This window comes from Branchiostoma lanceolatum, chromosome 16 (genome assembly GCF_035083965.1).
Source record: "Branchiostoma lanceolatum isolate klBraLanc5 chromosome 16, klBraLanc5.hap2, whole genome shotgun sequence".
NCBI lineage: Eukaryota > Metazoa > Chordata > Leptocardii > Amphioxiformes > Branchiostomatidae > Branchiostoma > Branchiostoma lanceolatum.
Window position 1 is genome coordinate 7,122,928 of NC_089737.1, and position 24,326 is coordinate 7,147,253.

Consider the following 24,326-nt stretch of genomic DNA (forward strand, 5'->3'; position numbering starts at 1 on the left):
TGGACGATTCTCACCTGCTTGGCCTTTTCTCCTCTGTCTTGAAGGAGTTCAGTCTTTCCTTTATCCTTGTGTTCTGCCTTGTTTCTCCGAAGTAGTTCGGACTTCTTGGGTGCACCAGCTTCCCTCGCCTATCGAAGGTACTTTGGAACGGTCTATTTTGCTTCACTCTTGGATGCTTTTTGTATGATTTTTATTGATGATTTCAAAATGTGAGCCTTTTTTTGCAGGAAGGTGTACACTGTACTTGGTGTCATAATTTTTGTGTGTATTGTTGTTAAAGTCTTGTTCACAGAAATCATATTAATTTATTAGTGTATTCCAGGCTTTTTTTCCTAAGGTCTATCTTTTTGTCCATCCTTTTTTTTTGCAGAAAGCATGTAGTATTCTATACTATGTATTATGATTCTGAATATTTGGGTCAGCCTTTTAATGTGGGCTTCCATCACAAACATGTCAGCGTTTGATACCCTGCTTTTATGTACAGTTTGGAGTTACAGCATACATAACTCCAAACCCCAGTACCTACACAAAGAAACAACTAAAGCTTAACTTTAATTTCGTCCCCAGAGCTGCTGAAGAAATGTCGGACACCGCCAGGATCCAGATCCAGATCACCCGTGGGGATCGACATACCCAAAATCAGTCAGTATTGTCTTTACTTCATGAAGATTCTTCTACGTTATTGCAGCTGAATGTCTTTGTATTTAGCAATTATGACATTCTTTTAGTGAGTTTGTGTGTAAATGATATTGTTGTAACCTGTTCTGTTCCCTTCCACAGGACTAGCCTTGCCCCAGATACAGGAGATGGTGGGAGATGCTGTTAACAACATCGTCAAACACTTCTACAAACCAGAGAAGGAGGTATGTTCTGGTTATGAAGGGTGTGAAGTTGTTTTTGACTCATCCATAGTGGTAGTAGTAGTCACTGTAGTACATGTAGTAGTAGTATCCAGTATTAGATTATACTGCTGCGGGGTTCCCTGACGCAGGGGTTGGCAGCAGCATCTGTCTGTAATTCTGCAATTCTCATTTTGCACATTGCTGCATGCAGGGTGTGCATGTCAGGGGAGCAACAACAGCCAGTATTTGAACTCCCCAACTCTAGATACAGAGGCATTGTCACTAACCAGTTGACTATATTAGGCACACTACCATTTATAAATCTTAAGGGTAGTCCCACAGTTAACTGACTAACTGATTTCCAAGGGACATCAAATCAAGTCAAGTCAAGATACAAAAAGGATCATCATCATCTTGTCGTGAGAGTGTCACACCCTCTCCTCCAGTCCACCATTGCTCCCTGTCCTCCAAAAAGGATAACTTAACATAAACTGAATGAATAGTAATTATGGAAAAATGTCTACTTTTCAAAAAAATGTATGTTTTTTTCCCTGTCTAGAGAGGCAGCCTGACCCTCCTGCTGTGTGGTGAGAACGGGTTAGTGGAGTCCCTGGAGCAGGTGTTCCTGTACGGCTTCAAGTCTTCAAGGCTCTTCAGGAACAAGTTCTTTGTCTGGGACTTCATAGGTACCTTAATATACTTAAGACAATCAAAGATAAAGTGTACACTGCAGGTGTCAATCAGCAACTGTGGATCTTCAGAGTAGAGACATTCTAAGATTCTTCCTAGCTTTAGAAGGGAAAAATGCTGTATGATAAATCATATTGTTGTGGGTCTTAATCATTAGCTCCTTCAGACCTGCAAAATACCCTCAAGCAACATAAGATTGCATTGTCATGTTGTATGTTTTCTTAGTTGTCTCACTCATCTCAGTCATGTATTTAATTGTTGTCAATGGTTCCATTTCACTATCAGTGCACGTTGATGATACAATGAGGTGCTAACGGTTCTGCTATGAAGATCATATGTCATTGACCAATTCTTGATGCACTCAGCAAGCGTATTCCCATAGTAAAAATTGAAATTTCAGGCTATGCCGACAATGCCTGACTCTGTCCTTTTTCCCCACGCAGGAAAAGTCTTCACCTATTTCCAGAGCATTGACAATGACGAGGAAGGTGCGAAGGACTCGGTGCAGGTGCGACAGTCCCGCAAGTCGCTGTGTCGTCTGGTAGAGAAGATCAACGCTCATTCCACCAGTATGGGGAAGGACGAGAAGTTTAAACTACTGGTGTGTCTCGGAGCAAGGTGGGAATATTTCACTGACTCTATTTTTCCATAGATTGAGACGTTTCAAAGTTACACAGTGTAGAGTTTAAGTTACCATTTTTTGTACTTTCAAAAGGTTTAGTTGTCTTTCCAGCACTTATAATGGCAGTAATTTCTACATTTTTTAGTTTGGGGCTATTGTTGACGAAAACATCCCAATAAATGCAAAAAAGACAAGTGAAGCTACCTACATTTTGTAGTCTTGTTAAGATTAGCAGTTTGGTGACCAAGTTATATATATATATATATCCACTGGCTACATTGAGAAGGTGGAAAGATTCAAACACTGTGTATTGAATGGTAATACAGTTCAGTGTGTAGTATAAAGGGTACAGTATTGCATTATACAACACCCAAACTATACAATCTTAAAAGCACTGATCAGAATAAGATGGTAACTACATGTAACAGCAGTATGTGTGTAATGTTTTAGGAATAACTTAGGCAAGTTCGTTACCGTTTACATTAGAGCAGTCTTTGATCATTTTTCCTCTTGCTTCCTACAGAGACCACCTGTTGGACCAGTGGATCCCGCTTATCGTGGCCACGCCCGTGACCCTGTCCATGTACGAGGAGACGTCCTTCCTGCGCGACGGGGCGATGGTCCAGTTTCTTGTCTCCATCCTCCAGTCTCTCAAGGAGTTCAACATCCTGCTGGAGTCCTCTATCATGAGTGGTCTAGACGTCTAAACAAGGCTATTGGCTATCATGAGTGGCCAAGGTGTCTAAACAAGGCCATTGACTATCATGAGCAGGCTAGACATCTGAACAAGGCTATTTGACTCATATGAAAGTTCATCTGTGTTGGTAGTCAGTACATACAGAGTTACAGACTGAGCCAAAACTCTGTTCCAACACAAAAAAGTTAGCACAATGAATTTCCCACTGCCCTATTGCAGTCTTCCTTAGAGTTGAAATGACCAATCACCTATAGGTCACATGACCTTACAGGCACGTGATGTCAGCCATTGGTAAAAAGTACCAGGATGTAAGGGCCATAAGGTCAGATGACCTAGCTGATTGGTCACTTGAATAAAAATCCTGAGAAAGACTGGCAGTGGGACAGTCAAATTTTGCTATGCTAATTTTTTTGTGTTGAATGATAGTTTTAGCTCTGTACTAACACTATTGACTGTTTTTCATCACTGTAAAATATCTGTTAACAATTATCTATAAATGCTGTGGAGGAAAAATTCAATATGAGGTGTCTTGTATCCATCTGGCACACCCTTATTTAACCCTGTATATCCCAACTGCTGATGGAAAGTAAAGTATTATGTTATTCTACCAGAACTTGGTATGAAGAGGGTTAAATAGATTCTTCCATGGCAAGTTTTGATGTACAAGACAGAAAAAAAAGTTACCCCTTCTTAGGATCAGTTTGAAAACCAGACAATGTAATTTGACTGTATTTCCGTCTTACCCTTTGTTTCTAGATGTTTTATTACCTTAATTAAGATGTGAAATATGATTGAAACTGAAAAGGGGTTTGGGAAATATGTGGAATAGGCATTACGAAACCACAAAAATATTTGTACAGAGACATTGATATGGCAAAGATGGTATTAGAATATATTAGTTTCAAACATCCTATATTAGGTGAAAGAGACATAAAAGTCACATTATTATTTCTTGTAACTGTAACAGTTGAGAAATATGATATACACATCTTACATTTTGTTGTTTATCTCTAAAATTGCAAATGTGCAACATGAACATTTTGTAACCCACAAAGTGCATAGTTTTATCTTTGACAATGCCTATGAATACATGGCAGGTACTAAATATACACCATTTGTCATCAAAGCAATACAATTCACAGTTTTATGAATTTGATAAATTTTGGTTAGTAGACTACTTACAGGAGTATTGGATCTATGTGACTTTCTTTCAGTATCTACACATACATGTTTCACACATTTTGTTGATACTGATTATTGCTGTAATTCTAAGCTTTCAGATATTAGTATTATAAGGTGTTTGTTGAATTGTGGCAGCTTTTAATGAAAATGTTAGTCAATGGCATTAAGCATTATGTGAAACCTAAGTTCTTTATACCTACAAAATTTCTTTGATCGTAATCTTTTCAACATCTAAGTTGTATTAAGTTATCAACACTTAGAAGCTTTTCTCTGTCTTGATACATATTCTCATTTTTAAGAGACAAATTGAAAAAAGAAAATTATACCTTTTAACTGACAGGTGTGAAAATGAATATCATTTTTTTTCCATTGCTTCATTCAATGGATACCTACCACCAAATTTTCAAGAATTACAATTTTGAGGTTAATCTAAGGTTTCACTGAGTTAAAAGTGAATTATACTCCCTACATATGTATAGTATACATGTATATCTTACAAATATTAGCTCTACAGTGAAATTAAGTTAGTAGTTTATGATATCATATTTAAAACTAATTATTGCATCAGTTGTAAATTTATTTATTTGTTGCATGTTTTGTGATATTTAGCAGTTTGTAATTGTGTTCTTGAACCAATGGTTGGAGCATTCCAGTTTGGGGGGGTCGGTAGTTTGTCTTTTGGAGGGACTTACCAATGTTGATTTAGCTGCAAACACCCCTTGGTGAAATTGGTTAGTTCTCAAATTTTGCCAGTTGAGTTTGGGAGAGTCTAATGTGAAAATAAGGGGTGAATTTTCAATGTAGGATGGTTTGGATTGGTAGTTTTGCTTCCCAAAATTTCCGTTAGGAGTTGCTGCTACATGTTGTTTGGTGTATGAATATAGATGTGCAATTAAAGAAGAATAATGTGATTGGTTCAATATGACTGGTCTTGGCAATTGTTCCCTTGGTGTGTTGGACATTTTCAAATTTCACTTACTATGAAACAATATTTAATTTTGGCTCTTGTAGTGGTATTAAGTTGTTGAAAAATTCTACTTCTTTCATCTTGTAAAAATTGTTTTGGAGGTGTAGTGATTTTTTAGATGATTCCTGCCATACTTAAAATACAGGTACACATCTTTTGAAATGTGCAACAAATCGTTTCTTGTTTTCTTCGTGTCTACAAAAGTTAGTACAATCGTGTAGAAAGAAGTTAGAAAGGTTGCACATCTTGATGTTGAAAAGTTTGGATATCTTGAGAGTCTATTTTTTAGGGCGACACTGCACAATAATGTGAGAAAGGGAATGAAGTCATTTCACATCACTTTGTAAACATTAAACATTGCTTTAGACATTGTCAAGTAATTCTAGTAGCACATTGCTTCTTGCTTTTGTGTACACAGTTTAGGAGGTTTTTAACGGAAGGGGGTCTGGGATGGTACATGTATGGTCCAGGTTGAAGTAGTTTTTCGTAAGTTACGGGCTGCGGCGAATCAGCTATTGTGACAGCAACTACTTATGTTCTTTACCACGTGTCGAATACAAAATAAACACTTGCAAAATTATGCTCTGTACTCTGCCTCATCTGTAGGGCTTAGGCATGTATTATGATTTGTAACGCAAACATCTGGATACTGTCATACCGCGAATATCGCAACACGTCCCACAATAGGTCTGTAAACACCGCTCAAAGGTTGAATTTTATTGAATATTAGGATGGCATTAAGGGCCCATACTTGATATCCAGGACGTAGGTACATATTATAAAGACATTTGCAACCTTTAGTATTGAAAACATCTGGACGCTGTCATATTGCGCATATCGCAACACGTCCCGCAATAGGTCTGTAAACACCGCCCAAATAGTGAATTTTATTGGATAGTAGGATGACAAGGGCCCATACTTGATATCCAAGACGTAGGTTAATATTATAAAGGCATTTGTAACCTTTAGTATTGAAAACATCTGGACACTGTCATATTGCGCATATTGCAACACGTTCCACAATAAGTCTGTATTGTCTTTAGTATTGAAAACATCTGGACACTGTCATATTGCGCATATCGCAACACGTTCCACAATAAGTCTGTAAACACCGCCCAAATAGTGAATTGTATTGGATAGTAGGATGACAAGGGCCCATACTTGATACCCAGGACGTAGGTGCATATCATATAAGACATTTGTAACCTACTGTATTGAAAACATCTGGACACTGTCATATTGCGCATATCGCAACACGTCCCACAATAGGTTTGTAAACACCGCTCAAGGATTGAATTTTATTGAATACTGGAATGACAAGGGCCCATCCTTGATATCCAGGACGTAGACTCACATTATAAAAACATTTATAACCGATCGTATTGGAAACATCTGGATCCTGTCATATCACACGTTGCACAATAGATTTGTAAACACCGCTCAAAGGTGAATTTTATTGTATACCAGGATGGCAAGGGCCCATTCTTGATTCCCAGGACGAAGGCTCACATTATAAAAACATTTGTAACCTTTTGTATTGCAAACATCTGGATAAGTTCATATCGCTACACATGCCACAACAGGTTTGTAAACACCGTTCAAATATTGAATTTTATTGAATACTGGAATGACAAGGGCCAATACTTGATACTCAGGGCGTAGGCCCATATCATTAAGACATTTGTAACCAAGTTGGATTGCAAATATCTGGAACTTGTCATATTCTACAATAGCTTGGTAAACACAAACCAGCATTCGAAATATTCATACTTCTACACCACAGTTACATTCTATACAACACTATCAATGGCTTCGTATGTGATATCTAGGACGCATGTGCATTTGATTTCCATATCATAAAACAGTTTTAATCCTTTCGTATTGCTTGATAGTTAAGAATTCCAGCCATCGTATATTATGCAACGTTGTTCATCGTTGACAACTTGGCAATGTCATTGAATCATCTAGGACTTCTAAGAGGCCATAAAGTTTCCTCGTTAGAGCATGTTTACAGTATGTCAACACTTATGGTCAAGATATACGCATACATACTATTTCCCGTCCGGTGATATTCCCTTGCATGTTTTACACTTAAGATGAGTATATATGTGCACAGTTTTACCCTACAACAGGAGACTCGGTTAGAGTCACGCGACACGTTCTTCGGCAACGTCTGCAAGAAGGTGAGGAATCTTGTGTTGTTCTGTATATCATCTAAGACTTATATAATGTAGGTAGAAATGTGGAAATGCCTTCATGTACCTTGGAATAAATTTCTTCTTATTTTTTTCGAATTTCATAGAACAAAAATTACAATTTCTTCGACTGAACACATGTAACCGTTAGATGGGAAATTCAAATCACTTTCAATATTCAAATGTAGCTACGGATAAGTGACTGATTATATATTGCCTATTCATGCCAACCTGTCAAATTTGTGCCAGACGAATTCAATTCTTACCTTACAATTTTTGAAGTGATCATAGTTTTAAAGGAACTAGTATATCTAAGAGCAGTGCGTTGTATTTCGTACCACAACATCCGTACATACTTGACGCCCCGTCGAGTAAAGAAAGGTATGAGGTCGTGTAGTGTTTTTTCTTGACGGCCAGATATCGTCTACGGACCATTCTGCACTACGCACCGATCAACTACGTTAGTATAAATTTAGAAACGAAAGGCGACGAGTATGCAATAGACGCTGGGCGGGGGAACTGACTTGTTGGTTGTGGTACCATTTTTTATCACTTTAATTCTTGTTTCAGGGTTAATGGTGTCTAAAGTTGAAAATGTAGTCATCTTGTTCTTTTGCCGTCTTTTTCGCGTGCTCGCATTTTCTGTAGATGTGCCATCCATAGTATTTACTTGCTGTGGCTTTTAGATCCTTTTTGTTCAAAATACAATGGGTCAGGTATGAACGTTTTTCAGAAACCCAGCAGTTCACAGGTTCAATCAAATTAAGGATTTAAGTTACCATGTGTGTGGCAAACTCGCCACGGTTAAATTGAAGATATAACTATAGCCTGTTAACTTGTTTGATTTGTGTATCATTCCAAATTTTCATAACACTTGCTATAGCTATTTCAGGCGAGGATTGGCGTCGTTTTTGCGAATGCCTTTCGCAATTTGGCGCAATACAGTTAGATATATTACTCTTTTGCAATACTAGGACAGGATAAGATCACATCTAGATTTACGCTTGCCTGTTGTTTTAGAACGAACGAAGACCATGACTCCAGGGGCGCTGCTCGGGGCACTAGCCCTGGTGCTACTGGCGGCTACAGGCAGTAAGTAATGCATCTGGCCGATGTTAGCAATGGTTATAAACTGTATAGGATTTTTGGCAATTGAGACTTAAATGTGTTCACAGCAGTATTGTTTATGTCTTACATGTAAAGTTTTCTCATTTGTTGTCTATTCATTATTCTATTTTCTTACCTATTTAGTGTAGGTTGATGTCCGCCCACCCCCCAACCCCCATTATGTAGTATGTACTCGTAATAATACTAGTATGCTGACTGGCAACGGAGAAATCCAGAAAAACATGACGATATGTTGTTGCAGTTGTTAACAGCGACTCACAGAATAACCAACAGAATGCATGTTAGCATAGAAACATTTACCGTTGAGATCTAGACAATTGTCAACGTTAGTACCCTTGTTAGAAATTGCAGTTCTGATCGCTATATCTTCAACTTTGCGTATTTGATTTCAGCGATGAAATAATAACATTATCGATGCTATGAAATAGGGACTCACAGAATGACGTTTAGGACCAGTACTGCCGACCATTCCCAAAGTGACCAAGCTGTGCACGTGGAAATCTATTCTGACACCTGTAATGGCGTCTGTGCGGACACGAGAGAGTGGGGATTCACGTCACAGGGGTAGCCGGAATCATATATATAAAGTTATGCTTAATAAGCTTAATTTACTTAGCCTCCTTCGCAGACTTCCTATGAACAGCGGTGTATATATTGGGGCGGGGGGGGGGTGTCAAGGTTATCTAAAGGGAGTTGTGTAGCCAAGGGAGTTGTGATGCCGAGGGACGCTGTTCATATCCACATATGAACAGCGTCCCTCGGCTAGACAACTCCCTTGGCTACACAACTTCCCCCAAATATAAGCACCGCTGTTCATAGGAAGTCTGCGAAGGAGGCTATAATTTACTGCCAACGGCTTCCATATGCTGCGCCATTTTTGCCATGATAAAGAGAGACCACTGGCAGAATTAGCAAAACCAATACGTTCTGACAGTATTTAAGAAAATTACCATCAGACTGGTGCAAAACCAAATATTCCTTCTCCTTCCAGAGCTATCAATCCCTAACAAAATCGCGACCATGGCATGTGTAGTACTTTGAAATGATACGAATTTGTGGAGCTGATATGAACGTTTCTTGTATTTTCCCATATGTGCGATGCCAAAGGACTGGGTACCATCGATCCTTTTCCTCGCACAACCTCGGCAATCCCAGGCTGCTTCGAGTGACAAAAGAAGGAGCGAACTGGCTTCGACTGGTCTGGGTAGGTCGATAAAAACGCCTCGAATTATCCCGTCCATCTCAGATTATTAATTTTCCAATTGATTGCTGGATTGCTGATAGCGGAACTGCGTTCATAACATTTTTTTCTATACAGATCGAGGTGTACAATGCCTACACTGGGCGAACCTTTCGCTTTTACTGTCCCTCTTATGGCTTTTCCACTGATTCCAACGATCCCGACGGGAATGGACATGCTGTCCGACTAAAGACACTGGATACTGATGGTTAGTGCCGAAAAAATGTGTGTCTAACTTGGTTTGAAATCAAGGTTTGAAATATGAAAAAAGGTCTAGAAATTGCATGTTCATACAAAAGATGAGCATACTGTCTGTCGCTAGTTGTCTTTGTCTCACTACAAAAGGCAAAACAGTCAGAGAGCGCTCTACCATTGAGTGGGAACAAACTGGACACCTCAGCATGCAGATTACAACATATTCTGACTCGAATACGCATGTCTAATACTACATTATCTCAGTTTGTTGTTGTGAAATCCATATTTTGTTGGACAAGATTGCTACCCTAAGGCTAGGGTCACAATTCCAAGCCGGGGCCCGACCGGGCTGTTTGAGAAAACAAAGAATAAAAGCTGCATATCAAGAATATACATAGCGTATGGTAAGGAAACATTTTAAAAAGTTGTGTGTGTTTTGTTGACTTTTATATCATAGTTTTCGTTCCCACAAGCTGCCCGGCCGGGCCCCGGGTTTGAAATGTGACCCTAGCATAAACAGTAACATTTGGAAGGCCGAAAATATGTCATTCTATAGCATTCAGATTTTTATTCATCATTTGTCCAAACCTTCTGGATATGATATGATCATGATATGGTGGACAAAGATAAGAGCACAGAGCATAGTTTTCGACTTGGTATGTCGAAATGTTTTTGGTTTGGAAATGTCATGAATTTGTGTAGTGTTGTTGTGACACGATTTAAACATTTTACTAATGCAGAATGTTCGGGAGGAACGGATGACTGCGACACCCACGCCTCTTGCTCCAACACGTTTGGCAGTTACACCTGTAGCTGTCACTACGGCTACAATGGGAACGGATTCACCTGCACCCGTATGTATTACCTACCCTCTGTTGCTGTAACAAACATACATTGCTCGATCATTGAAGCTCCAGACACCATATCATTTTCTTTCGACTTTACTCAACATACATGTATTAGAAAACACCCTTGTTTCTGTGGATATCAAACATTTTCTAAGTAAAAGGCTTGTGTGGCTGTATGTACCTGTAGATCAATTTCTAATATGATACATCTAACGTTGGGTAACATAAATTCGCCATTTTTCCGATAATGGTTGACTGAAATCAATCTAGCAGAACAATAAACCATCCTTTTTTTCTATTATTCTGTCAGTGTCATGTACTATCTTTGCACTAATCACATATATGGTAGATTTTGTCTCTAGTCGTACTGACACCATGATATTTCAACTTGAAACTACCGTCCGCCGCACGCACAATGACGGTGTTGTCGGACAGGTGTGAACATTATTTCGGGAGAGAAGATTCGTCTTGAATATCTTACCGCTAATCACATTTTATACAGCAGCTATTCGTTCCATCCTTGGCTTGAGGCGAGTGCTATGGATTTAGACGAGTCCAAGTAAAAAAATACACGAAAAAAAAACGGCCGTACCGCACACATCAGGCCAGTTCGGGAACAACCCGTGTGTTGAGTCGGTAGAACTTCACTCAAAGTCGGCCCATCGTCATGGCAACGTGTAACGTTACGTTATTCATGGAAAGTTAGCTGGATGCCGTAGCATGATGGTAATACTACTATGTCCATGTGTTCCTTGTTGTGTTAGGAGCAAACTTTGAGGAAAATATCTTCCTCAGTCCACTATCACACGCAACATTTAGACAAAAAATGTTCCTCGCAAACCTTTGTCGTCTGCTTGACAACAGGATTCTGGTCAACAATATGGCGGCGGGAAAATACACGTGCCGTAGGTTGTAGCAACAGAGAGGAGTTTTGATGATTGATCACACTTAGAATCCAGTTGCAGGTTAGCAAAAGAGATTGTAATAAGTTGTCTTGTAAATAATTGTGTTTAGCAGGAAGCGGATGTGACATTTGTATTATAAACCAGCCGACAACCATGTTGTGTAATTCTCCCACGAAGCCCTCAGACTGTTCCAATAAGGGACGGAGAGTTTTTGACCTCGTCGCCTTCTAATGCATGCTTATCGAAGCTTTTCAGACAGTGTTCTGAATACGCTGTCTGTCAGGTTTGCATTTCTAGCGGTATTACTTATGTTGCATCTAGCACATATCCCTAAATACCCCATTTGCGAAAAATCGCGAATTTAAGTACCCCGCGAATTTATGTTACCCAACGTTACCTCAACAATACAAAAAATGTAATAAATAGATTTCTTCATGTAAACATTAGCTATATCTTACACTACGCAAATTTTTGTTTCAATATAGAATGTCATCGTGACACATTTATTACGGATGCGATTTTCACCCATGGTGACGTCGTTATTGGTATAACATTTAGTGAAGGCGTATATGATCAAACAGACTAATACAATTAACCGTTTCATCGGATTCTCCATGCATACTTGGTCATAAAAGTTGCACCTTAGTTTTACGTAAGTATATGAAAATGTGCCAAATTACGTCTTTCATAACTTAGTAAGCCGTAAGGGCAGCAGAGCGATCAGTAAAGGTTCTCCACTGCTGACGATCTTCTGGCAATCTGGCCATCTGGTACATGTACATAAATGCGGAACGTTGAATTGTTCTAACAAACCTTGCTTTATGATTTCAGCTGTACGATGCCCGACGCTATCCGCCCCATCTCACCTTACTCTGAGTTCCAGTGGCACAACATACGGGACCGTAGTACGATTTACCTGTAGCCAGGGGTACGACCGGGTCGGCGCCTCCAGCACCACCTGCCAATCTAACGGCACGTGGAGTGCGTCTGTTCCAACTTGCAATGGTAAAGCGATTTTCTTTAGAACCAAATGTATTAACGTAAGTTGAAAGAAATCTGCTTATTAAGTGTGCTGGGCTTTTTGTCATCCATGAAATACTTAGTATCTTACTGGACTGCGCCGGGCTTTTGCAAAGTGGCACAAAACTGTAACACTACGATTTAAAAAAAGTAATCTAATCGTATCGAAAATAAGAATGTGACATTCCAGGCGCGGCTATTTTCTTTGTCTCATATTGGCTTCATTGCGCAAGATTTCCTAAGCCGGCGTTAGAAAACCTTGGCGCGTGTGAAAAATCGCGTATCAGCCCCATAACCCCCCCCCCCCCCCCACCCCTAACCCACCCCAAATAAGAAATAAACAACGCCGCTGCAACAGGTGTGCGAAGGAGACTATGATGACATACGTACACTCCAGGCGGTTTTATTTGTCACGTCATTTTCTTTCAGCTTTACTAAGACAAAAATGTTTCTTAGACGTTATATCTTCTGACCTACATGTAGATATATACCGAACGTTGAATGGCTCTAACAAACTTTGCTTTATGATTCCAGCTGTACAATGTCCGATGCTGTCAGCCACAGCTAACCTGGTGCTGAGCTCTACCAATGACACCTCATACCGGGACGTGGTACGATTTACCTGTAGCCAGGGCTACGAGCTGGTCGGCGCCTCCAGCACCACCTGCCAATCTAACGGCACGTGGAGTGCGTCTGTTCCAACTTGCAGAGGTGAAACAATTTTCTTTATAATCAAATGTATCACCGTTTATAGTTGAAAAAAGTCTGCCTTAATTTTTGTTCTAGGCTTTTTGTCATCCTTGAGACACTTGGTATCTTACTAGACTGCTTTAAATTGTGGCAAATGGCGCCAGACATTCTCAAAGGGGCGCAAACCGACCAATTTGACGCCTGAAATTGCGATTGTAATTTGTCAAAAAAATTCGCAATTGGCAAAATGCCATAGATGCCGGAAAACTCACACACAAAACGGTGAATGTCCCTTTATCATTACAAATCTATTTTTGATTAATTTTAATCATTGTAGATTGGTGTTTGGCCAAGCCAAGTGAGAGAGATTGGTCTTTTAATTCACTGGCAACACTACGATTTCCAAAAAAATTATCTAATGATTACGTCGTTCAAAAACTCTAAATTTGTTTATTATGTCAATTCTACTATTGTGACTAGCGGCGGCCTGTAAATTTTCATACATGAATTATCGAGGCAATAAATAGTGTCATATAACATAAACATGAAGAGCTTCAAGCAATGCATTTTGTTAATGAGGATGCACACTTGCTCTGTGTAACTGTATTGCATTTTCTTTAGATGTCAACGAGTGTGACGAAGACCAACATGACTGTGAGCAGACTTGTCAGAACATTGTTGGCGGCTTCACATGTGGATGCACCAGCGGTTTTCTTCTCAACGCCGATGGCAAGACTTGTTCAGGTAATGTTTTAAGTAATATACATCCAAACCGTATCTAAATTTAGCAACTGATTGAGCAGCATAAATCATCGTAACATTTGCTGAACCGCTTTATTTATTGCCCTCAGATCTCGACGAGTGCACCGAAGGCCTTCATGACTGTGATCAGACGTGTCAGAACATTATTGGCGGCTTCACGTGTGGATGTGACAATGGTTTTCTTCTGAACGCCGATGGCAAGACTTGCTCAGGTAAACACTGTATACAATACTTATGACAGATAGTTTGTTTGATCACCTTGCATCAAAATGTCATATTCTTGTTATTCTGTGGGTGACTTATATTCATGTTTTGCATTTTGTGCGATTGACAATTGCATGTCGCTAGTCATCATTCATGTGTCCATTAGCTCCTCTGTCTTGTGTCTATCAGATATGAACGAGTGTGACGAGGCCCAACATGGCTGTGAGCAGACCTGTCAGAACATTGTTGGCGGCTTCACATGCGGATGTGACAGCGGGTTTCTTCTCAACGCCGATGGGAAGACTTGCTCAGGTGACGACGAAAATTATGTTACGATTTTGAAGACTATATGTATATATATATATATATATATATATATATATATATATATATTCTCACATATATATATATATGAAGATTCTCACTTGACAATGTGTGTTTGTTTTGCCTTCTTACATTCTTTGCTTTTACATTTGTCTAGATGTCAACGAATGTGACGAAGACCAGCATGACTGTCATCAGACGTGTCAGAACATTGTTGGTAGCTTCACATGCGGATGTGACAGCGGATTTCTTCTCAACGCCGATTGGAAGACTTGCTCAGGTAACGACAGTCTTTTAAACATTCTACAGTCAACAACCACTTGTGTAATCAACTTGCACCAATGTCGTATTTATGCTATTTTTTGGTTCAGTATGACAATATTTTGTCATCATTTGTAGTTTGAGCGAGTGGCGTGTGAAACAGCTTCAAACAATTGCATGCACATATCGCGCGTCAAAATGTATGTGTACTTACTTAATCTTCTGTCTACAAGATGTGAACGAATGTGAGTCAGCCCAGCATCACTGTGATCAGACGTGTCAGAACATTGTTGGCGGCTTCACATGCGGATGTGACAGCGGTTTTCGTCTCAACGCCGACGGGAAGACTTGTTCAGGTAACGATTTGGAATAACTTCTAACACATTCTCTAGTCAACATTGGTTTGATAGAATCAGCCTCAAGACTTAGGTTATAAAGGACGCTTATCATATTTCCTTCTTACAGACATTGATGAATGCCAGACAAACGGGGGAAAGGGACCATGTGACCAGATATGTATAAATGAGCATGGCAGCTACCGGTGTTCCTGCCGGGCGGGATATCAGCTCGACACAAACAGCGTCTCGTGTATTGGTAAGAACAACTTTATTGTGACTCTTGATTTCTGAAGGATGGTGATGGTAAATATACGGTAAAAACTCGATATTATATACATAGCCATGATGAATAGAATCACACAAATTGAAAGGTATATGTCAACTTTGTGGCTATTGTGACGTGTTGCCTGGTCAAGATGTGAATTTATACATGAATCATCAAGGTAATAAGCACGAATAAGCGGTATGTATTAGACATTGCAACATTTGCTAAAGCACTTCAATTGCCCTCATGATCAGACCTAGACGAGTGCAACCAAGGCCTTCACGACTGTGAACAGATATGCATGAACATCTACGGAGGGTTCTCCTGTGGATGTAACGACGGCTTCTCCCTCGACGACGATGGAAAATCTTGTTCAGGTAATTACGTCTTTATGATGTCTGAAGTAATTGTTTGGCAATGACTTTAGAAACATGTGCCAAGTTACATTTTCAATAATTGCCATCTCATTGCAACTAGCTGAAGACAATTGTTTCACCGGAGCATGTGACAACGGCGGCACATGTATGGACGGAGACGACACTTTCTCCTGCTTGTGTCCCGCCGGTTACAAGGGAGAAAGATGCCAGACACGTAAGTTTTTATGATTTCGTTTACCAAAAATGTCAAGCATAGTTTGAAATGATTTTTAGCCATAAGCAGTGATTTGATGCTTTCCCAACATAACACAAACATTTCTATGTGGGAAAATCAAGTGTCAATATATCAACAAATTATCACTTATCACAACTACAGCCCCGTGCAGTGAGGACTTCGACCCTCCCTTAAACGGTGGCAAAGTGTGCACGACCTCTGACGTCACAACAGACACCATGACTTGCACCGTGTTCTGCAAAGACGATAAGGAGTTTCACAGTCACCCAGCAGACGCCTACACTTGCAATCCAGATGGTATGTTGTTGTTTGGACTTTAATTTAAGCTGTGGAAACTTTGTCAAAAAGCACTTAGTGACTTAGCACTTGGTCCTTTTACCATGGCGTCTATTGCGTTGGCACTAAAGCTCACAATGTTTGATTTACGTCGGCCGTCATATTTACAGAAACTTATCTTGCACAAGTTAGCTCTGTTAATGTGTGAAAAATTCAAAATAGAATCAAAGCTGTTTTTCTTGATTTATTGAAGGTGTTTGGAGCGCTGTTGATTTTTCAACTGGTCCAGAACCACTGTCGCCCGGTTTCCGACCATGGCCTGACTGTACACGTAAGTTGTAGTTTGCATCATTCCTATAAGTCCATATCTGTTGGACATATTAAGTGATTAATTAGGCAGTCATTCACAGATTCACAGTATCATATGGCTTTTACGTTTAATGTGTCTTACAAATCGGTGGTTACATATTGTCTAATAGGTCGACATCGCCCAGGAAGCGCACATATCACAGGAGACGTCTTCTACTACTCTGACGGTGACTGCCAGAGTAGCATGCCAGAAATCATCTCCAACTTTCAGCAACTCTTCAGCCAGTTACAGTCCAGTCAACCCCAAGGGCAAGTATCCACACAACTTGGGACGCTCGAGCTTGAATGTGGAGGGCAAGCCAGAAGCATCAGCAAGAGGTCTATCCTGCCGCAAAGGGCTCAGAGAGCTACAAATGGCTTTACCATCAAGTTTGAAGTTGTAGCCACTATTTCCCAGGGTAACGTCACCGAAATCCAGCAGTTAGATCTTGTGTTTGCCTTGGATGACGTGTACTACGAAATCGCCGACAAAGTGTCGTCCAACGACTTCAACCTAGTCATCGGAGGACAGCCAGTCACGGCTGGGTCGTTTGACATGGGCTTTGCAGAAATAGTTGCCAACTGTACGGTCGGACAGCTCACGTATCAAGACGACTATCAGGCATATTGCAGTGAGTAGCCATTGATATTCACTAAATTATGTAATTTGTGACTTTACATCTGTGATACAGCCCCCTATGCGTCTCTCTCTGTCTCTCTCTCTACCTCTCTCAGATTCTGACGGTCTCTGTCTCTGCTGTCTCCCTCTCTCTCTCCCCCCTCTCTCTCTTTCCCTCTCTCCCCCCTCTCTCTCTCTTTCACAGAAACACCTCTCTGGATAGTATCATCATCCACACCTGTATCTTACTTCACAGCCGACTGCCCTCGCGGAACATTTCACGACAAAACCACCGACACCTGTGAGGAATGCCCCGCCGGACAGTACCAGGACCAACCCACCCAAATTACCTGCAAATCCTGCCCGAGCAGCACATGGACGGTGTTTCCCCGAGCTGTTGAACAGTCGGAGTGCCTCTCATGTGAGTACACTTATAGTCTACCAATGGAAACATTCTATACACAGAGCAAGGCTGTAACGTTACATTTTACATACAAAGTCCAATTAACATTCATGCATCTCATTATACAGACTGCGAAGGAAACGCTGGTCCATGTTCAAGTTGTACTTACGAGAAGAGGACACTGATATGTAAGGTAAGAAGGGCTCATCACTATGGACATATGTCTCGCAATGTGTTTTACTTGCAATGTGTCTTGCTCCTAGAAAAATAAATGGAATTTAGTTCTTATCTATCAGTGCATCATGAAAAGATTTACCTTTGAAATATAATTTGCAACCTTGTGCTCCAGTGTGAAGTCGGATTTGCCGGGTCCAAGGACGGACTGACCTGTGGAGTTGACAGTGATCAAGACGGCTATCCTGACGCCTCCTTGGCCTTGCCGTGTAACGACACAACTTGTCACCAGGTACCATTTCTGCATCAATTGATTTTGGAAAACTTTCAGATCTTTTAAGTACTTTGTTGGCTACACACTTGACTGTTTTTATTGTTGCTAGGATAACTGCCCAAGAACTCCCAACAGTGGACAAGAGGACACCGATGGGGATGGTCTAGGGAATGTCTGTGACGATGATGCAGACAATGACGGTTTCCTGAACACTTTGGTATCAGTAACCCTTAAAATCATCAACCTCTAGAGTCAACACTGACTAATACTTCACCTTTCTCATTAAAAAAAGATGCAGATGCTTATCTGTTTTGGATATATGAAAAATGTTGTGTTCTTTTATCAGGACAACTGCCCCTTGCTCGCTAACTCCGACCAGACGGACGGTGACGGTGATGGAGTGGGTGATGCCTGTGACAACTGTCCGACCGACATCAACACTGACCAACGCGACACCGACAGTGACGGGTGGGGGGACGCTTGTGATCAGGACAGCGATGGGGACGGTAAGAAACCGATCTAACATTTATAAATCTGGTGATGGAAAAGTTGTACCCATTCCCCATTCCCCACCTCCACACACACGCGCGCGCGCGCTTATAGGAATAATTAGGCCAGAAGGGCCAGGCGAGAATGCTATACATAAGTATCATAAGGTATCAGTTAAGTCTGGACGAGAAATCTTGCACGTTGGCCGTATTCTAAAGATGTCGAGTTGTTAACCGAGATTGGCGTGTGTTTTTGATGATCTGATCGAACCTTTAAACAGTGGCGTTGTCGGCAGGATCAATCGCATCAGGAACGATCTCGTGGTGGATGCAGACATTATCTAGGGGCCTAGGGCTATGCCTATGATGATAAGTTCTACAGCGGTCTTTGATGTCAAGAAATTGATATCGTGTTTATGATAACATAATTAGTTGCCTTATTAATGCTTGCCACTGTTTGATGTTTTGCAGTACTCATCGACAGCCAGGACAACTGCCCGTTCCAGCTCAATGGCGACCAGACCGATTCTGATGGAGATGGTGTTGGAGACGTTTGCGACAACTGTCCGAATGTACCAAACGCAGATCAGGTAATGAGAGAACACTTCTGAATGTACTTACCTGGGTATTATGTGCTTTGACATTGGGAGCCCTGAGAATAGTTGATGATTCCTTCATCGGCATCGCGTTTGCCTATGTTTACATTGTTACCATGTTCGTTGTCATTTTAGGCCGATGCCGATCAAAACGGAATTGGAGACGCTTGTGCAAATGATGTTGACAGGTATGTGCCATTGTGTACATGTATATCTTTCATGAGAATATCTCCATATATCAAGACAATATTACAAAAAACTCTACACACACGCTTGTTTTTATTTGGGAAAACGATACTTGGATCAATCGATTGCTTATGATTTTAGAAAAATGATGATACACAACTTCAACATTACCATCGCCCACACAGCGATGCTGATGGTGTTCCCAACAGTCTGGACAACTGCATGATGGAGCCCAACAGTGCACAACTCGATACGGACAATGATGGCCAAGGTACACACGTAACACATTATATCCTCTTTGAACCCTCTATCGCAGTTGCCGTTAAAACCTTTAGTATTTCTATCTGCTTAACCCTAATGTTGTTAACGACGTTTTTTTCTAAATAAATAGATAAATAACATTTATTGCTCTGCAGGAGACCAGTGTGATGATGACGATGACAACGACACTGTGCTTGATGATGTTGACGACTGCCGTCTCCAGCCTAATGTGGACCAGGCCGACTTTGACGGTACGGCTTCTATCACACATCTTGCATCATCTTCTTAGTAAAATACACACATGTATTTCCACACGTTTCTGTTAATTTTCATACTTTGTCTAAATTCTCACAAAATAAGGGGACATGCCTCAAAACATGTCGTACACAAACAACATCTCAGTTGTCCATGCATCTATAGGGTGTATTCTGAACCTATCCTTCGGCGTAACACACCAACTATTGACTATTCTCTTCGATGTGTCCCAGGTAATGGGATCGGAGACGTCTGCACACTTGACTTCGACAAGGATGGTGTATTGGACGCTGATGACGTGTGTCCTGAAAACAACATGGTCAGCAGCACGGACTTCAGGAACTACCAAACTGTCAACCTCGGAGATGCTAACTCCAACAACCCACCACACTGGGAGTTTCTCAATGAGGTAGTCCTTCACAATTTTATATATTAAACATTATTATTGAAGCTGTACGCATACAATATACCACTACAACATGTACTTTAACCTCTCTTTTCTACGACAGGGTGCAGAAATAACACAGAAACTGAACAGCGACCCTGGAATGATTCTTGGTAAATAACGTTCCTCTCGTTTTGTTATGATAGTATTGAAATATTCTTAGGTCAATAGCTTTGCAGGCTTCGCTTGCTCTCCATTTTGTTTGGGCACCCTATGAATTTCTAACATCTAAAAGTCTATCATGGAAGGAGGAAAGCCAAAGATGCAGTTGCCTTTAGTTTGTTCCAATGCCAAAAACTTAATGGATTCTACATTATGTTTATAGACTGGACATGTGGTTTTAGTATCTAATATGCTACGTATTGTGAAATTGCCTTACAGGCACGACAAACTTTGGCGGTGTGGACTACCAAGGAACCTTTTTTGTGAACACCCATGTAGATGACGACTTCGTGGGATTCGTCTTCAGCTACCAGAGCAACTCTCGCTTCTATCTGGTATCCTGGAAGCAGGCAGGGGACGTCAGCGGTGGACAAGCAGGAGTTCAACTAAAGGTAGACTATTATTACATGTTAATACGTGTTTGTCTGTCTGTCTGTCTGTCTGTCTGTCTGTCTGTCTGTCTGTCTGTGAACAGAATAACTAGAGAGGTTGTGGATGGATCTGTAAGATATCTGGTACGTCGGTAGATGTTGGTAAAATGAATAGATGATTCTATTTTGGACCCCTAGCGGCTTTCTATGGTATTGCAGCAGAACTTTCGGCTTTGATTTCTTATGTTCTAGAAATGCTTAAGTCAAGTGTTTTCTAATTCGTGCTCCAATTTGCTCTAATACACTTAAAAGTGTATTAGAGCAAATTGGAGCACGAATTAGAATTTGGGAAACGTGTAAATGAATTTATCCATATCCCGATGCTAAATCCATTAGTGTGTGCAGAGATTCATTAAACTCTCATTTATCTGTTTGCAGCTGGTGGACTCTACGACCGGACCTGGCCAGGACCTGGCGTTGGCTCTGTGGGAGGCGGCCGAGGTCCAGGGACAGGTGAGGCTACGTTCTTCCTCCAAATCTTTAGGATAGTAGACATTATACTTTGATCAGAGGATGGTTTCATCGGGTTGAGAAATCACGAGATAACATGTACATGCATCTACCTACCTACGATTTGGTCTTCATTGTGCTACCTTCCTCTTATGACCTTTGTTAAGGACAAAAAGGCGGTACACCCTTAAGCCTTAAGCTTGGGTTTAAGATTTGGTATATTCTTGGAATGATTTTGCTACTTAGATTTTATTCATATAAATTAAGTTACTATAAGCCGTTTCATAATACTATAAGATTAAAACTAGTATTTCCGTTTGTGCAAAGACGAAGGTGCTGTGGGAAGATCCCAACAAGCTCGGCTGGAGTGACCAGACTGCTTACCGCTGGGAGCTGAAGCACCTTCCGTCCGTCGGTTTGATCAGGTACTTTAACTCATGTTGACAAGTTGATGTTCTTAACTTGCACTTGCACGAATTTGCATCAAAAAGGGTTGATACTTCAGGCGCTTGCCCTTGTAACATTGTGATCGCACGTTAACGCCACCTATATTTATGAGTGAAACAAGATGACGTTAAACAAATGCATCGTTGTTTTGTTTTGGTTTATCAATAGATCCAATTTTCCTTTCGAATGGGTGTGTGGATTACTTGATGGTGCAGTATAACCTTGGGCGCCAGAGGGAGCCGCTTGATGGGATGCAGTTTTGTTACACACCGTATATTGAAACAAGACTATCTACCTCCAGATGTCTGTATTAAAGAGATTTACACCGAATTTCACACCTGTACAGTTAGGCTGAAGCTGTACGCAGGCAGCCAGCTCGTTGTGGACTCCGGTAACGTGGTGGACCTCTCCCTGCGGGGCGGCCGTCTCGGGGTGTACTGTTACTCCCAACAGGACGTCATCTGGTCAGACCTCATCACCAAGTGTGACGGTAAACAGTTTTCATTCGGGGTTTTCTTTTCCACAAAGAAGTTACATTTTCCACCACCCAATACATTCATTCCTTCAAAATATACTGTGCCATTTTACGATGACATGCTCAAGGTGTGGCTCTCCTCAAACTGGGGCTCTGACTTTATTTATCTTCCGAGAGAATGTGCTTAACTGAAGCTAGTTATTACTCCGGGAAGGAGGATGACCTCCTTCTGGGAGTATTGGGATTGCATTTGTTTGCGCGTTCGCAGCTATAACTCACGATCCCGTTGTCGCATTGGTGTGTAACTTGGCATATCGTTTGCCTGGTTCGGCGTGGTGATGCACAATAGCTTTGTTACACCATAACTACTTTAAACGTCAATCCAATATCGTAATTGCACCCCTATAATTAATGCTATGTCCCACTGCCCTGCCATAGGGACCATGTTATAATCCGTTATGCATGACTGGAATACTTCAGGCAGATACGGGGTATAAATCTTCCTTACTTGCTGTGATCGTATAGTCACTGTTACATTGAAAAATAGACAACGTGCATCACCACACGCAACCTAGCAAACGATATACCAAGTTACATACCAATGCGGCAACGGGAATTGTGAGTTTTCGCTGCGAACATGTGCCGAGTGAGCTCCAGTCTGTGTATTAAGTATGCCGTGTCCCTCGCAACTCGCATACAGTATGTGCGCACGGGACCACGGACGATGCATTTTTACGCACAGTGTGAAAATGGCAAATCTCTGGACCTTCAAACTTACCACACTTGTAGTTTATAATACGGAGGCTGTGACAATGTAAAAAGTTTACGCAGGGGATGAAAGATTGTTGAGAAATATCTCTCAGAAAAGTGCGCGCGCCAGTGTCACTTCCGGGTGGTTAGATCCGGTGACCTTTGACCTTCGTGAAATGTTACGATAATATAAATAGCCTTTTTTATTGCAAATAGCTTGATAGCTATAGATCAGGCCGGCCTGCAATAAATTGTGGAAAGAGGATTTACTGCATATTTGTGATTTCTGATACATCTTAGTTGTAAGGCTGAATGGTTCGTTCATAATTGAAAAGGGGCCATCTAGATCTAACTTTGTGACTTTTCCCGGAATTTCTAGATCCCATCTGTGCCATACTGTAAAAACATACTTTTCAGCAGGTTGACCACTCCTGTATTGAAAGAAAAATATAAACAAACACTTTTTCTTTACTTGCTCTAAAACGTTAACACTAGTTGGACTGAGAAGAGATGCAATTTGTGTGGGTCAATACTTGTACATACTATAAATACTTCACGGAGAATTGTGTCCTACGGACTCTTGTTTATCTTCATTTGAGTCGAGTGAGGAAATTTCCTAAGGGCACACCATTGGAGTCTGATATTGGCTCGAAACAAAAGCCTTTAGATTCTAAGTCAACAGCCCGAACTACAATACCACCTTGCCACCAGCGCGTACTGTACTGTGTTGTTAGGTTATTACCAGTTATACATTACAAACAAGCACTTACGTTCGCTGCCTTTATTTATTTTTATTTTTCAGACACCTTGCCTCCTGACTTCAGTCAGAAGTAAGTTGATCTCGACAGGCGATCAACTACGACATATCAACGACATCACACCGAGGCTTCAGAATTCATCATAACTAATAATAAGCTCTTTCTCCTCTATAATTTTTCCTGCTATCAGATTGGTTGATATGGAAAAACCCTCTTTGACCGCCATAAAATATGCACTAATCGATATGTTATCTTAAGTTGACATGTCTTAATTTCTGGAATGTTGAAATTAAGATTGTTTATTCCGTAACCAATGTTTTATTGCTCGACGTGTGGCTCCTAATGATTCTCCATGACATCATTCATATGTAACGTTAACTGATTCCAACTGCAGTAGTAATACAAGGCGGTTACGTTAACAATAAAGCTTATAGCACCATAAAGCGAAGACTGTGCAGTTATAATTGTGTCATTCCTTCTTTAAGTTGCTGTTAGAGTCAAGTGACACCAATCTGGTAAAAGAGCAAACCATCATTTCTTT

At 40.8% G+C, this 24,326-nt stretch overlaps 3 protein-coding genes and 1 long non-coding RNA gene across 4 annotated transcripts in view; all 4 read left to right on the top strand.

The window, feature by feature from the left end:
* LOC136421305 (DENN domain-containing protein 5B-like) overlaps positions 1-5,580 on the top strand; it is a 35,999-nt gene extending 30,419 nt beyond the window's left edge. Inside the window, exons 18-23 of the mRNA XM_066408516.1 lie at positions 93-137; positions 568-642; positions 781-863; positions 1,402-1,528; positions 1,976-2,150; positions 2,678-5,580. Coding sequence (XP_066264613.1) covers positions 93-137; positions 568-642; positions 781-863; positions 1,402-1,528; positions 1,976-2,150; positions 2,678-2,861 — 689 coding nt within the window. The 3' untranslated portion in view covers positions 2,862-5,580. The remainder of the gene's footprint in view (positions 1-92; positions 138-567; positions 643-780; positions 864-1,401; positions 1,529-1,975; positions 2,151-2,677) is intronic.
* A 1,546-nt stretch (positions 5,581-7,126) lies between these two features.
* On the top strand, positions 7,127-8,843 carry LOC136421899 (uncharacterized). The gene is made up of 3 exons (XR_010753536.1): positions 7,127-7,183; positions 8,216-8,287; positions 8,752-8,843. It is a non-coding gene; the product is annotated as an uncharacterized lncRNA (long non-coding RNA).
* Positions 8,844-12,349: 3,506 nt separating this feature from the next.
* Positions 12,350-15,980, top strand: LOC136422193 (matrilin-2-like). Its single transcript, XM_066409836.1, has 9 exons — positions 12,350-12,416; positions 13,066-13,242; positions 13,843-13,965; positions 14,073-14,195; positions 14,377-14,499; positions 14,669-14,791; positions 15,006-15,128; positions 15,630-15,752; positions 15,853-15,980. The coding sequence occupies exons 1-9, from the start codon at positions 12,350-12,352 to the stop codon at positions 15,978-15,980; spliced, it is 1,110 nt and encodes a 369-aa protein (XP_066265933.1).
* Positions 15,981-16,816: 836 nt separating this feature from the next.
* Positions 16,817-24,233, top strand: LOC136422194 (cartilage oligomeric matrix protein-like). The gene is made up of 17 exons (XM_066409839.1): positions 16,817-17,243; positions 17,487-17,651; positions 17,762-17,826; positions 17,983-18,099; positions 18,191-18,298; positions 18,428-18,587; positions 19,041-19,159; positions 19,301-19,353; positions 19,537-19,622; positions 19,768-19,863; positions 20,101-20,276; positions 20,377-20,425; positions 20,694-20,866; positions 21,284-21,358; positions 21,683-21,780; positions 22,153-22,292; positions 23,830-24,233. Exons 1-17 carry the CDS (start codon positions 16,817-16,819, stop codon positions 23,859-23,861), a joined length of 2,139 nt encoding a protein of 712 aa, XP_066265936.1. The 3' UTR covers positions 23,862-24,233.
* Positions 24,234-24,326: the final 93 nt, after the last annotated feature.

Excerpts from the sequence above, each read along its gene's own strand:
- LOC136422193 (XM_066409836.1), top strand. The coding sequence starts at position 12,350 with ATGCCCGACGCTATCCGCCCCATCTCACCTTACTCTGAGTTCCAGTGG. Across the intron at positions 12,417-13,065 it reads GCACAACATACGGGACCGTA|CTGTACAATGTCCGATGCTG; the intron begins GTACGATTTACC and ends TTATGATTCCAG. Across the intron at positions 14,500-14,668 it reads CGATGGGAAGACTTGCTCAG|ATGTCAACGAATGTGACGAA; the intron begins GTGACGACGAAA and ends ACATTTGTCTAG.
- LOC136422194 (XM_066409839.1), top strand. The coding sequence starts at position 16,817 with ATGCCAGAAATCATCTCCAACTTTCAGCAACTCTTCAGCCAGTTACAG. Across the intron at positions 20,867-21,283 it reads AAGCAGGAGTTCAACTAAAG|CTGGTGGACTCTACGACCGG; the intron begins GTAGACTATTAT and ends ATCTGTTTGCAG. Across the intron at positions 22,293-23,829 it reads CCTCATCACCAAGTGTGACG|ACACCTTGCCTCCTGACTTC; the intron begins GTAAACAGTTTT and ends TTTATTTTTCAG.